Genomic DNA, 12,976 nt, shown 5'->3' on the forward strand with positions numbered 1-12,976 from the left:
CAGCAGTGCTGTATCAGCAGGGAGTCACAGGGTACCTTAATTATCCTCTCTTTTTCTGTTCATCTCTGCTTTCGTCTGTCTCTCTTATGCTCTGCCTGTGTCTGACTCCCCTCTTTCTCTCCATAGCTGTATTTGTCAGCTCTGCTGTCATTGTAACGCTCTGGGACGTCAGCCTACCTGCATAACCTGTCCTGTCCCTGCATGCAGTGCTGCCTACACACGAATGAGACGTGTGTCATGTGGGCTGCGTGTGTTGATGCTCTAAAGCGCGTGGTGTTATTTTTGCAGTGCACATACCGAACACCACGTGAACACGTCATCACAGTAGTGCGATACACAACAAGCAGTTGTGCAAACAAGGAACCAGAAATGTGTGTGTGTATGTGTTTATCAGCTCACCTTTGTGTTAAAAGGGCGTTCCACCTCCTACACTTAAGGAATGAGCGATTGTCTTTTACTACTTGGAGTCTTTTTCTTTACTGCATGGACTTGTCCACTTTAGTTACAGTTGTTTGCAAATCAGTTAAATTACTGCTTGGTGCTTTTTAAAATGTTTTTGAAAGAAGTCTCTTATGCTCACCAAGGCTGTATTTATTTGATCAGTACTACATTAAAATAGTAATATTGTGGAATATTGTTGCAATTTAAAACAACTCTTATCTGTTCTAATATGTTTTAAAATGGTATTTATTCCTGTTATGCAAAGCTGAATTTTCAGCATCATTACTCCAGTCTTCAGAGTCACATGATCCTTCAGAAATGCTGATTTGCTGCTCAATAAACATTTATTATTATTTATCAATTTTGAAAACAGTTGTGCTGCTTAATATTTGTGTGGAAATCATGATAATTTTTTTCAGGATTCTTTAATGAATAGAAAGATCAAAGGAACAGCATTTATTTGAAATAGAAAACTTTTGCAACATCATAAATATCTTTACTGTCACTTTTGATCAATCTAATGCATCCTTGCTGAATAAGATAATTATTTACTTTAAAAAAGTCTTACTGAACCCAAAATTTTGAATGGTACTGAACATCAAAAGGTTCATCGTGACCAAACCTTTGATGTTTTGGATGATCTGAAATTATTTTACATTAAATAAGAGGCCACAAATGATTAATTTAAGGGTTAGTTCACCCAAAAATGAAAATTCTGTCATTAATTACTTACCCTACTGTCGTTCCACACCTGTAAGACTTTCGCTCATCTTCGAAACACAAATCAACATCTTTTTGAGAGCTTTCTATCCCTCCATAGAGAGCCAATGCATCTACTATTTTCAAGGTCCAGAAAGGTAGTAAAGACATCAGTAAAGAAATCCATGTGACAACGTCACGTAACAACGTCTGCTCTCATGACAACACAACACTCATGTGTCGTGGTGCTCTTGTGAACAGGCAATAGAGATTAATATTTTGTAAATAAATAGGTCATTTTTTTTTTTTTTGCGCAAAGCACTCCCGTTGTTTCATAAAATTTAAATCAAAAAGGGTTAGTTCACCCAAAAATGAAATTTCTGTCATTAATTACTTAATATCATTGTATCATTCCACATCGGTAAGACCTATGTTCATCCTCAGAACACAAATTAAGATATTTTTGATGAAATCCGAGGTTTTTTTTTTTATCTCCCATAGAAAGCAACATAATTACCACTTCCAAGGTCCAGAAAAGTAGTAAAGACATCATTAAAATAGCCCATGTGACTACAGTGGTTCAGCCTTAATGTTATGAAGTGACAAGAATACTTTTTGTGCAAAAAAAAAATAATGACTTTTCAAACAATTTCATCTCTACCCTATGAGTGTCCTACGCTGCTTACGTTGTATAGACAGTGCAGGCTTCCATGTTCTACGCCAGAACGCCAACTCATTATTGGCTGACGCTGTTCACGTGAGCACCATGACGCATACATGTGATGCTGACACAGGAGCCGGCCAATAATGAATTATTATACGAAATTGTTGAATAAAGTCATTATTTTTCTTTTGTTTTTTTGCACAAAATGTATTCTCGTATCTTTATAACATTAAAGGTGCCATCGAACACTTTTTTACAAGATGTAATATAAGTCTAAGGTGTCCCCTGAATGTGTCTGTGAAGTTTCAGCTCAAAATACCTCATAGATTTTTTTAAATACATTTTTTTAACTGCCTATTTTGAGTAGGGCTGGGCGATATATCGAATGCTTTTGTCACGCGCATTTTGTCAGTAAAGCCGGTTCCCTATTTGCCGCTAAATCGCCATCACCTGCTTTCGTCGATATTGAACGCGATATTGCGTGGCTTATCAGTGAACTACGGCTCTGTCTATTAAATGCCGCTTCATTTGAAAGCAGGTGATGGCGATTTAGCGCCAATCAGGGAACCGGCTTTACTGACAAAATGTATATATCGCACCAGCCCTTAGCCTGGGTGCCAGCCCGAACCCCGCCCACAACATTTTTTGGACGGGAAGTTCGGTCTGGACTCGATCCATTGTGGAGTAATTATGCTCGGCTCCCAGAAGGCCGAGCAAATCAAATTGCTAGGGCGGGTTTTAATCGATGATGGACAGGCTATCTGCGGTTACGTCATCAAAGAGCGCTTGGGTTGAATTGGTTTTCACCAACGATGACTGCAGCTGGAGAAGTAAGATGTTTAGATTCCGCTATCACGTCTGTAATAAAAGAAATCGACAGCGCATTAATTTTAAAAGACGAACAAAGAACCGCAATCAAGGCATTTGTCGATGGGAAAGATGTCTTTACCGTCCTTCCAACGGGATTCGGCAAAAGTTTAAGTACAAGTTCAACATACGTCACTTACTGCGTTGCTCTGATTGGTTGTAGGTCTATCCAATTGAGTGCAGAGGGTTTTTTTTTACTGGTTCGGTTAAGACACGCCCCATAATTCAAGTGCAATGGAGCAGTATCAGACTCACATTCTGCCTAGAATATGAGTATGACGAAGTCAGGCTACCAGCCCTCTCCGCCCCCTCCCGAGCTCTCGACTCTATCATTGCATAAACAAAGTTCACACAGCTAATATAACCCTCAAAATGGATCTTTACAAAGTGTTCGTCATGCACCATGTCTAATCGCGTAAGTATGGTATTTATTTGGATGTTTACATTTTGATTCTGAATGAGTTTGATAGTGCTCCGTGGCTAAAGCTAACTTTACACACTGTTGGAGAGATTTATAAAGAATGAAGATGTTTATGAATTATACAGACAGCAAAAAATAGCGACGGCTCTTGTCTCTGTGAATACAGTAAGAAACAATGGTAACTTTAACCACATTATCAGTACATTAGCAACATGCTAATGAAACATTTAGAAAGACAATTTACAAATATCACTAAAAATATCATGATATCATGGATCATGTCAGTTATTATTGCTCCATCTGCCATTTTTCGCTATTGTTCTTGCTTGCTTACCTAGTCTGATGATTCAGCTGTGCACAGATCCAGACGTTAATACTGCCCTTGTCTAATGTTTGAACATGGGCTGGCATATGCAAATATTGGGGGCGTACATATTAATGATCCCGACTGTTACGTAATGTTGAGATTCACCTGTTTTTTGGAGGTCTTTTAAACAAATGAGATTTATATAAGAAGGAGGAAACAATGGTGTTTGAGACTCACTGTATGTCATTTCCATGTACTGAACTCTTGTTATTCAACTATGCCGAGGTAAATTCAATTTTCCATTCGATGGCACCTTTAAGGTTGTAGTCACTAGTTGGACTATTTTAACAATGTCTTACTACTTTTCTGGACCTTTATGGAGTAATTATGTTGCTTTCTATGGGGAATAAAAAACCTCTTGGATTTCATCATTTGTGTTTTCTGAAGCTCTTACAGGTTTGGAACAACATGAGGGTGAGTAATTAATGACAGAATTTTTATTTTTGGGTGAACTAACCCTTTAAGGTTATCCATATAGGAGTAATATCAGCATGAGGTGTGTTGTCTTGCCTCCTCTGCAGGGTGCCTTAGACATGGTAACATAAAAACAACAATAAGCCCTGTCTTCTTGGTTACTGTTGCTAGGCCTGACATGATTACTAGTTCTACTAGTTCTGATGCTGCAAACATAAAGAGAGAAGCATGTCATTAAGTCAGTTACCTCAGTAACATCTGGATGAAGCATGGATTTATGGACTTATCTAGTAATTATTTTCAAAAAGATTTCCTGTATATGCCATGGAAGGCTATAGAAATGAAAAACCATGCCAAGAAGTACTTGCATGCATCTACAGCACTACAGCATGCATCTCTCAAGATGAATTTAAAGATTTGGAATAGGGAAGCTGAAGTTGGATGTCAATAATTTAAACATTGACTCACTGCCACAGGAAACGGCACAAGCACCCACAGATCTTACTGAAGTGTTTACGAATCCCTTTTATGGATAAAATATTTCTTTAACTGGTATGTCCTGTGTGTTTCAGGGCTGTTGGGCTGCAGGCGCTTCAGAGGCTTGACTCTGAACTACAGTTTATTGCTGCTGGAGGAGGAGGCAGGCGTGCTGTACGTGGGAGCTAGAGGGGCTTTATATGCCCTGCAGGCTAGTGACATCTCCAGAAGCTCTCCGCAGACCGTACGTACTGACAAACACATCAGCACTTAATTACAGAGTTTGCCAGGCAGAAGTGTATTGATATTCCTGAAATATACTATTCTTCCTCTGTACAATTTTCTGCAATTAGTTCAGTAAAAACTGCTTAAAATGCAGACTGCATTCAAACATTTTGTGAATAATTTCAGTGTAAGGTGGCATCTATTTTTGGTTTATGCAAACTTTACACTTTTTGAGAAATGTGGAAATTTGAAATTTGTGTTTTTTTCTTACATAATATTGGTGCATGAACACTGCAGAAGTCAAATGATGTGTTGCAGTATCCTAAAACTTAAAACTTAAAGGGATAGTTACTTACCCTTGTGTTGTTTCCAACCTGTATGACTTTCTTTCTTCTTTGTAACACAAAAGAATATATTCTGAAGAATGTTGATGACCAAACAGCTTTTAGCTACCATTGACAGGGGCGTAGCAGCCATTTTAAAAGTGGGGGGGACAGCTGTATGGTGATGTGACCCAAAGCTGATATTCATAATAATAAATTCTAAATAGAATACCAATTGGCATTTTACAGCACCCTAGTGGCAATTTTGGGAACATGCCGTGATAGCTTACAGGAACCTATTTTTGTGAAATCATCCTCAAAATTTAAAAATACTGCAGGACTTTGAGACCAATGTGAGACCTATGGAAGCCCGTTTCCGCCACTAAATAAAAAAAAAACACAAAAAAAAAAGATTAATTGCGACTTTTTATCTCAGAATTGCGAGTTATAAAATCAGAATTCTGAGATAAAAAGTCGCAATTGCGTGATAAAAAGTCAGAATTCTGAAATATAAAGTCGCAATTGCGTGATAAAAAGTCAGAATTCTGACTTTATTTCTCGCAATTGCGACTTTATTTCTCAGAATTCTGACTTTATAACTCGCAATTGCGACTTTATATCTCAGAATTCTGACTTTATAACTCGCAATTGTGAGATATAAACATGCAATTGCGAGTTAAAAAGTCAGAATTCTGAGATAAAAAGTTTTTTTTTTAGTGGCTTTTTTTTTTTTTTTTTTTTGGCGGAAACTGGCTTCCATAGAGACCATCTATACTTTATTTAGATAAAAATATTTTATGATATTTAAAATATTTCAGTTACACTACATTTGAACAATAACTTTTCTTACTTCTTAATAGTTGTGTTAATTGAGTATACAGATTACATCTACAGTAATTTTATACAGCATACATTTTATGAAAATATATCAATAAAACCTAAATCAATGTATTTACAAGTTTTTAATATTTTCAAGATCGAAGTGAGATTTTTAATCAAAACTTCCAAACTGAATTATACATTAATATACATTAATTAATATAATTATAATTATACATTAATTAATACAGTAGTTAACACTATTGGAACACACAGCCTTTATACATAAAACTAATTTTATTTAACAGTTTGAACATAAAATAGAAAATGTTATCTTTTTTTTTCTAGCGATTATCGTTGATTTGATTACACAGATCCTATTTAAACTGAGCTGACCTAGACAATGACGTCTCTGCATTCAATAATAAAATGCCTTAAACTGGAAATTCAGTGTTTAATCTTGTCATATTACTCTATTCTGCTATTTGATACTGTTCAGTGCTTTGACACAATCTGTATTATTAAAAGCACTGTATAAATAAAGGTGATTGATTTAAATAAAATTGAATTAAATTGATGTGTAATTCCTTAAAATATTGGCAAGCAGTAACACTGCCTTAAAATAGTCAATCTGCTCTTTTTATACAAATCTCACCTGTACACATTCTGGAGAGGTTGAGCAACTGTCCCCTCTCTCTGTCAGTGACGTCACAGCCTGCCTTTCCTACAGACCAGTTAGGACATAAAGTAGAATATTTACATAAAGTATAAAAATATATATATTTTAAATTTGATAAAGTATTTTAAGATATTCGGTGCAAAACAATTTTGATTTATTGTGAAAGGATAATTCTACTCAGCGAGCAGCACGTAGGCAACAAAAGACAGAAGAAACCAATAATTTGTTACGTCTCATTTAGCAGACGCTTTTATACAAAGCGACAAGTAGGAGAGCATTTAACACACTGAATCCGGCGCGACGTGACGAGGTCCATACGGGTTCTGTTGTCTTTTGACGTTACAGTAAGAGTTGGTTTAAATCATAACATGAAAACTTTATCGCGTGATTCGTGTCATCGCGACATACTGTAACATACTTACAGTGTGTGTTTGAAAAAAGGATGTAATCGTCCTTTGCTTTTTTCTGGGGTGCATTTTATCCCAGATGGCCTAATAGCAAAGTGAATGAACGAACGAAAACTCACAACAGCAACAAGAGATTTGAACATAGGATTTGAAGCTCATAGCAGACGCGCCCAAGAGATGATTCGCTCTGTGATTGGCTGAATGTTAGTTCACTCAAATCTAAGTAACAAATCAGAGAACACTGCCGGTGTCGGAAATATTCACGCTGGATCCAAAAAAAATAAAAAATAGAAGGGGTCAGAATCACCTGTTTCTAAAAGTGCGGGGGACGTGTCCCCCCCGGTTGCTACGCCCCTGACCATTGACTTCCATTGTATTTTTTTACAATAAAAGTCAGTGAGAACCGAAATGGTTTAGTTACCAACATTTTCATTTCTATCTCTGTAAAACGTACAAATATTTTTTTATAGAAATACAAATCTAGTGTATTTTGGTTTTGAAGATCACTTTTTTTTATCATTTGTAAATTCTTTCCTCCTGAGAATGTGTTCCAACTAGTGCATAGTAGGGTAATGTGAGAGTTGTTTACAAACACCAGTTGGAACAATTTGGCACCACAACCTAGAGCAGGAAGTTGTTTTGCCAAGAAAACATTTTTACAAGTCTTGACAGTTCAAGAATTCTTGTTAATGTTGTACTTGGACAGATTGACTGGGAGGCATCAGACGATCAGAAGCAACAATGCTTGAACAAAGGGAAAGATAACAAGGTTAGTGAAGATCTCCATGTATTGTGTTATCATCTCTAGTACACATACTGATGTACACTTCCTCATCCTAACAGACGGAGTGTTACAACCACATTCGATTCCTGCAGAGGTTCAACAGCACACACTTGTACACTTGTGGTACACATGCTTTCAGCCCTCTATGTGCATACATTGTAAGTAACTGTAATGCTTACTTTTTAAGCCTCTTAAAATGAGAACCTTCATATTTAGGATTCTCTAAATATTTTAGTTGCGTTTTTCAGGATGCGAGGGAGTTTAAAATATCGTCAGCCTTCGAGGAGGGTCGAGAGAAGTGTCCATATGACCCCACAAAAGGCTACACTGGCCTGCTAATTGGTATGGCATCAGTAAATGAATTAGTAATATACATTTCGACTTTGGTTCCTTTTATTAAAAACAATCGTATAATAATATTAAAATCTTAAAGATATTAAACTGAACTATATTTTGACCCTCTGTTTTCCTTAGATCAGCAGATGTACACAGCATCTCAGTATGAGTTCCGGAGCTTTCCAGATATCCGACGCAACACTCCGAATCCCACATTGAAAACAGAAGAGGCTCCAACTCAGTGGCTACAGGGTCAGTCTACTGCAACACATTTTATTAGTAAAATATTTCATCCCTCACCATCAACATTACCATATGTTTGGATCTATCAAGTCATAGTAGGTTAATATTATTTGGACATTTAACACTTCAGTGGCGTCCACAAGTCTGACCACCATTTAAACTTGGAAATAAAACAAAAAAAAAAAACTGAAAATATTTCAAATTCTAGATTATTTCAGGTCAAATGTAAGCAAATGGTTCTTCACTGTATGTTTAAAAATCAAAAATGAAATTTTAAATGTAATTATAATATAACCATATATTATATAGACTACCATTCAAAAGTTGTTATTTGAAAGGAATGAATACTTTTATTTAGCAAGGATGCATTAAATTGATACCACACAAAAATATTAAGCAGCACAACTGTTGATTCAACATTGATAATTAATGTTTCTTGAGCAACAAATCAACATAGAATGATTTCTGAAGGATCATGTGACACTGATGACTGGAGTAATGATGCTGAAAATCACAGGAATAAAATACATTTTAGAAACAAAAAACAGTTATTTAAAAAATCTTAATAATATTTCACAAAATTACTGTTTGCACTGTAATTTTAATCATATAAATGCAACCTTTGTGAGCATAAGAGACTTCTTTGAAAACATTAAAAATAAGTTGAATGAAAGATTAAGCATTTTAATGTGTAGCATTGTATTGCATTATATTTTTATTTTACTTGTCACTATTGTGGAGTGATGCACTAACAGCAGTCTACTGTTTTGTCTCACACAGAGGCTGATTTTGTGGGCTCAGCGCTGGTGAAGGAGAGTGTGAACAGTTCAGTGGGAGATGACGATAAGATTTACTTCTTCTTCACCGAGAAGAGCCAAGAGCTCAGTCCATACTTCAGTCACAGCAGAGTAGCACGGGTTGCACGTGTGTGCAAGGTACGAGGCTACAGATGATCTCTCCACCGTCGCTCTACCTTTTTCTTTTTCATGTGCGTCTTAATTAAGTCATTTAATTGAAGTGTTCAAATTAGCGGGTATAAATCCAAAGTGTGGTAAATATGCTTTGCATAGTAAAGTGGAACAAAAATGGCTGAGAAAGTAATCTCTTCCACAGGGGATGGAACAAATGTTTTATTCTCGCCACAAAATAATGATACAGATGACAAGACACGGTCTTCGCATTTGATTTATTCAGAGACATCCATTGCCCTGCCCTGGAAAGTAACAAAAGTTTTTCACGAATGTGTTTTTTGTAAACTGTTTCATTCACAGCATTGTAAGGACTCCTCAAAAAGCTCCTTTATTTGAAGTGTGGCTTTCTACAGGTTTTCTAATAGGGCTTTATAACAACGTGGTTGCCAGGCATCTTTCCCTCTCTACCGGCTCCCTTCCCACGAGACTCGCCTCTCTGTCTCGCTTCTCAACCCATCAGTCTAGCTCTACACACTCAGATCCAAGTGCCAATTGAACATATCTGCAATTTCACATCTTTCCTAGACTGCTACTCTACAGTGTTTATTTATCATGTGATCTGGCTGTCTAACATCTAGCATACAAGATTTAAATTATGAGTGTATTAGGGTTCAGCTGGCATTATTGTGAAATTAGACATTATCACACAGAATTAAATCATTTTTGCATGGGTATGCATGTGAAGTCCTCAGAGTTGCGTGTTATAAAGTCACAATTGCGAGTTAAAGGGTTAGTTCACCCAAAAATGAAAATTATGTCATTTGTTACTCACCCTTATGTCGTTACCTGTAAGACCTTCGTTCATCTTCAGAACACAAATTAGGATATTGTTGATGAAATCGGATGGCTCAGTGAGGCCTGCATTGACAGCAAGATAATTAACAGTTTCAGATGCCCAGAAAGCTAATAAAAACATATTTAAACAGTTCATGAGAGTACAGTAGTTCAACCTTAATATTATAAAGCGACGGGAATACTTTTTGTGTAGCAAAAAAACCCAAAATAACGACTTTTCAACAATATCTAGTTATGGCCAATTTCAAAACACTGCTTCATGAAGCTTTACACATCTTTTGTTTTGAATCAGTGGTTCGGATCACATATCAAACTGCCAAAAGATCTGTAAAGCTTAGAAGCAGTGTTTTGAAATTGGCCATCACTAGACATTGTTAAATAAAGTCATTATTTCGTTTTTTTGGCACACAAACAGTATTCTCGTCACTTTATAGTATTAAGGTTGAACCACTGTAGTCACATGAACTGATTTAAATATGTCTTTAGTAGCTTTCTAGGCTTTGAAAGTGTTAATTGTCTTGCTGTCAATGCAGGCCTCACTGAGTCATCGGATTTTATCAAAAATATCTTAATTTGTGTTCTGAAGATGAACGAAGGTCTTATGGGTGTGGAACAACATTAGGGTGAGCAATAAATGACAAATTTCGTTTTTGGGTGAACTTACTCTTTAAAGTGAGTATTGCGAGTTATAAACTGGCAATTGCGAGTTATAAAGTCAGAATTGTGTGATATAAAGTCACAATTGCAAGTTACAGTCAGAATTGCAGGTTATAAAGTCAGAATTGCGAGATATAAACTCTCAACTGCGAGAAAAAAAGCCAGAATTGTGAGTTTATATTCCACAATTTTTAATAATTGTGTTTATTTGTGTGATATAAACACACAATTGTGACTTATAAAGTCAGAATTGTGATATAAACTCACAATTGCGAGTTATAAAGTCAGAATTGCATGATATGAAGTCAGAATTGCGAGATATAAACTTGCAATTCTGCCGTTTTTTCCTCAGAATATTTTGCAATTCTGACTTTATAACAGGTAATTGTGACTTTATAACAGACAGTTCTGAGAAAAGTGACATTTGTGAGATGTAAACTCGCAACTGTGAGAAAAAAAAGTAAAAATTCATGAGATAAAAAGTCCTTTTTTATTATTATTTCTTGGAGGAAACAAGCTTCCATAGTTAACATTTTTGTGGAAATGCTTTTTTCAGGATTCTTTGATTAACAGAAAGAATAGCATTTATTTAAAATTAAAATCTTTTTTAATATTATAAATATCACATACTGTCACTTTCGATCAATTTAATGTGTCCTTGCTAATTAATTTATTTAAAAATAAAAAATATTTAAAGGTGCCATCGAATTGAAAATTGAATTTATCTTGGCATAGTTGAATAACAAGAGTTCAGTACATGGAAATGACATACAGTGAGTCTCAAACTCCATTGTTTCCTCCTTCTTATGTAAATCTAATTTGTTTAAAAGACCTCAGAAGAACAGGCGAATCTCAACATAACACTGACTGTTACGTAACAGTCGGGATCATTAATATGTATGACCCCCAATATTTGCATATGCCAGCTCATGTTCAAGGCATTAGACAAGGGCAGCCCGTATTAACGTCTATTTTGAGGTGCGACTTCTCAAAAACATTCAGGGGACACCTTAGACTTATATTACATCTTGGAAAAAAAACATTTGATGGCACCTTTAAATGAAATCATACTTTTGAACAGTAGTTTACATAACTGTAGATAACACAGACTGAATTCAAGTGGATTGAGGCCGGGGCTGGTGAAGTGTGTTAAGCCGGCTGTGAGGACTGAGGGTAAAATCAGCTTCTCTGTGGCAGTTCACACAGCAGGGTCACATTAATGAGTAGATTATTGTTCATTATCCACATACTAGTGAGACTGAATGCTGTTAATACACACTAACTGACAGTGAGCTGGGGGAAAAGCCATAATTAAGGATAGTAACTCAGTTGTTGTCAGTAACTGTCTGCTGAGCCATATTTTGTTGATCCTGGAACAACATTTTTATCTAAAAATGTAACCCTATCCCTAGCTCTAAACCTTACCCTACCCATAAGTTATCCCTAAAATCAGAGGGAAATGATAGGTGATTAACACCAAAGTAGAAGCACCTAACCCTGGTTGTAAGCCTAAACTTGACATAAACTGTAAACTTCTGATTGGTTGAATGGCATCATAAATCAACATTCAAAAGCCTTTTTTCCCCACAGTGAATTAAAGGTTGTTGCAATATATTGTCAGTGTTATTACTGGAGAAACCAAGAATTGCTAAGAAGCTTTGGGGTCCTGTCAAAGTCATTCCTCCATGAAGATTTATTTATCCTCTTTGGAGGCAGCATGGAAAATTCACTTTATCCCCTTGACATGATGGGGGATTCCTTTACATGCAAAACCCCCATCCAGTTTAGTGCATTTCCCTTTCCCACAGTCACACTGATAATAATGTTTGCTGCCAACAGCCATGCCAGTAACCAGTGATCCATGTAAAAAAAAAAAAAAAAAAAAGTTATAAGCTTTCTTCTGCTGTTTTTGCAATACTCTTGAGCTTTTCTAATAGTTAAATTGATTATATATATATATATATATATATATATATATATATATATATATATATATATATATATATATATATATATATATATATTTAATGTTTCTATGTCACTAGGTGCACCTAATGTAACATAATTTTCATTATGTTTATGTTTACTTTTATTTTTAAGTGTCATTTCAAATGCTTCATAAATACATGTTAAATGTAGATTATTTTTCAAAAGTTTGGGGTTGGTAAAATGTTTAATGTTTTTGAAAGAAGTCACATTTAGAAGGCAGCAATTATTTGATCAAAAACACAGTAAAACAATAATATTTAAAATGACTGTTTTCTATGTTAATATATTTTATAATGTAATTTATTCCTGTGATGCAAAGCTGGATTTTCAGCATCATTACTCCAGTCTTCAGTGTCAATCTTTTGAGCCGTAGTGTTAGTACACCTTCTGGATTCTGC

General features: G+C 35.6%; 1 protein-coding gene across 3 annotated transcripts in view; it reads left to right on the forward strand.

Moving 5' to 3' along the window:
* sema4ga (sema domain, immunoglobulin domain (Ig), transmembrane domain (TM) and short cytoplasmic domain, (semaphorin) 4Ga) overlaps positions 1 to 12,976 on the forward strand; it is a 53,816-nt gene that overhangs the window by 23,689 nt on the left and 17,151 nt on the right. For 2 of the 3 annotated variants that reach the window (XR_010895190.1, XM_067385820.1), the window contains exons 3-8: positions 4,446 to 4,594; positions 7,510 to 7,572; positions 7,647 to 7,745; positions 7,836 to 7,929; positions 8,062 to 8,175; positions 8,947 to 9,101. Coding sequence is in view for 2 of the 3 variants with exons in the window: in XM_067385820.1 (XP_067241921.1) it covers positions 4,446 to 4,594; positions 7,510 to 7,572; positions 7,647 to 7,745; positions 7,836 to 7,929; positions 8,062 to 8,175; positions 8,947 to 9,101 (674 nt within the window). In the remaining variant the exon portion in view is untranslated. The remainder of the gene's footprint in view (positions 1 to 4,445; positions 4,595 to 7,509; positions 7,573 to 7,646; positions 7,746 to 7,835; positions 7,930 to 8,061; positions 8,176 to 8,946; positions 9,102 to 12,976) is intronic. The other variant, XM_067385821.1, reaches the window with a different exon arrangement.

Source organism: Chanodichthys erythropterus, chromosome 5, assembly GCF_024489055.1.
Source record: "Chanodichthys erythropterus isolate Z2021 chromosome 5, ASM2448905v1, whole genome shotgun sequence".
Taxonomy (NCBI): domain Eukaryota; kingdom Metazoa; phylum Chordata; class Actinopteri; order Cypriniformes; family Xenocyprididae; genus Chanodichthys; species Chanodichthys erythropterus.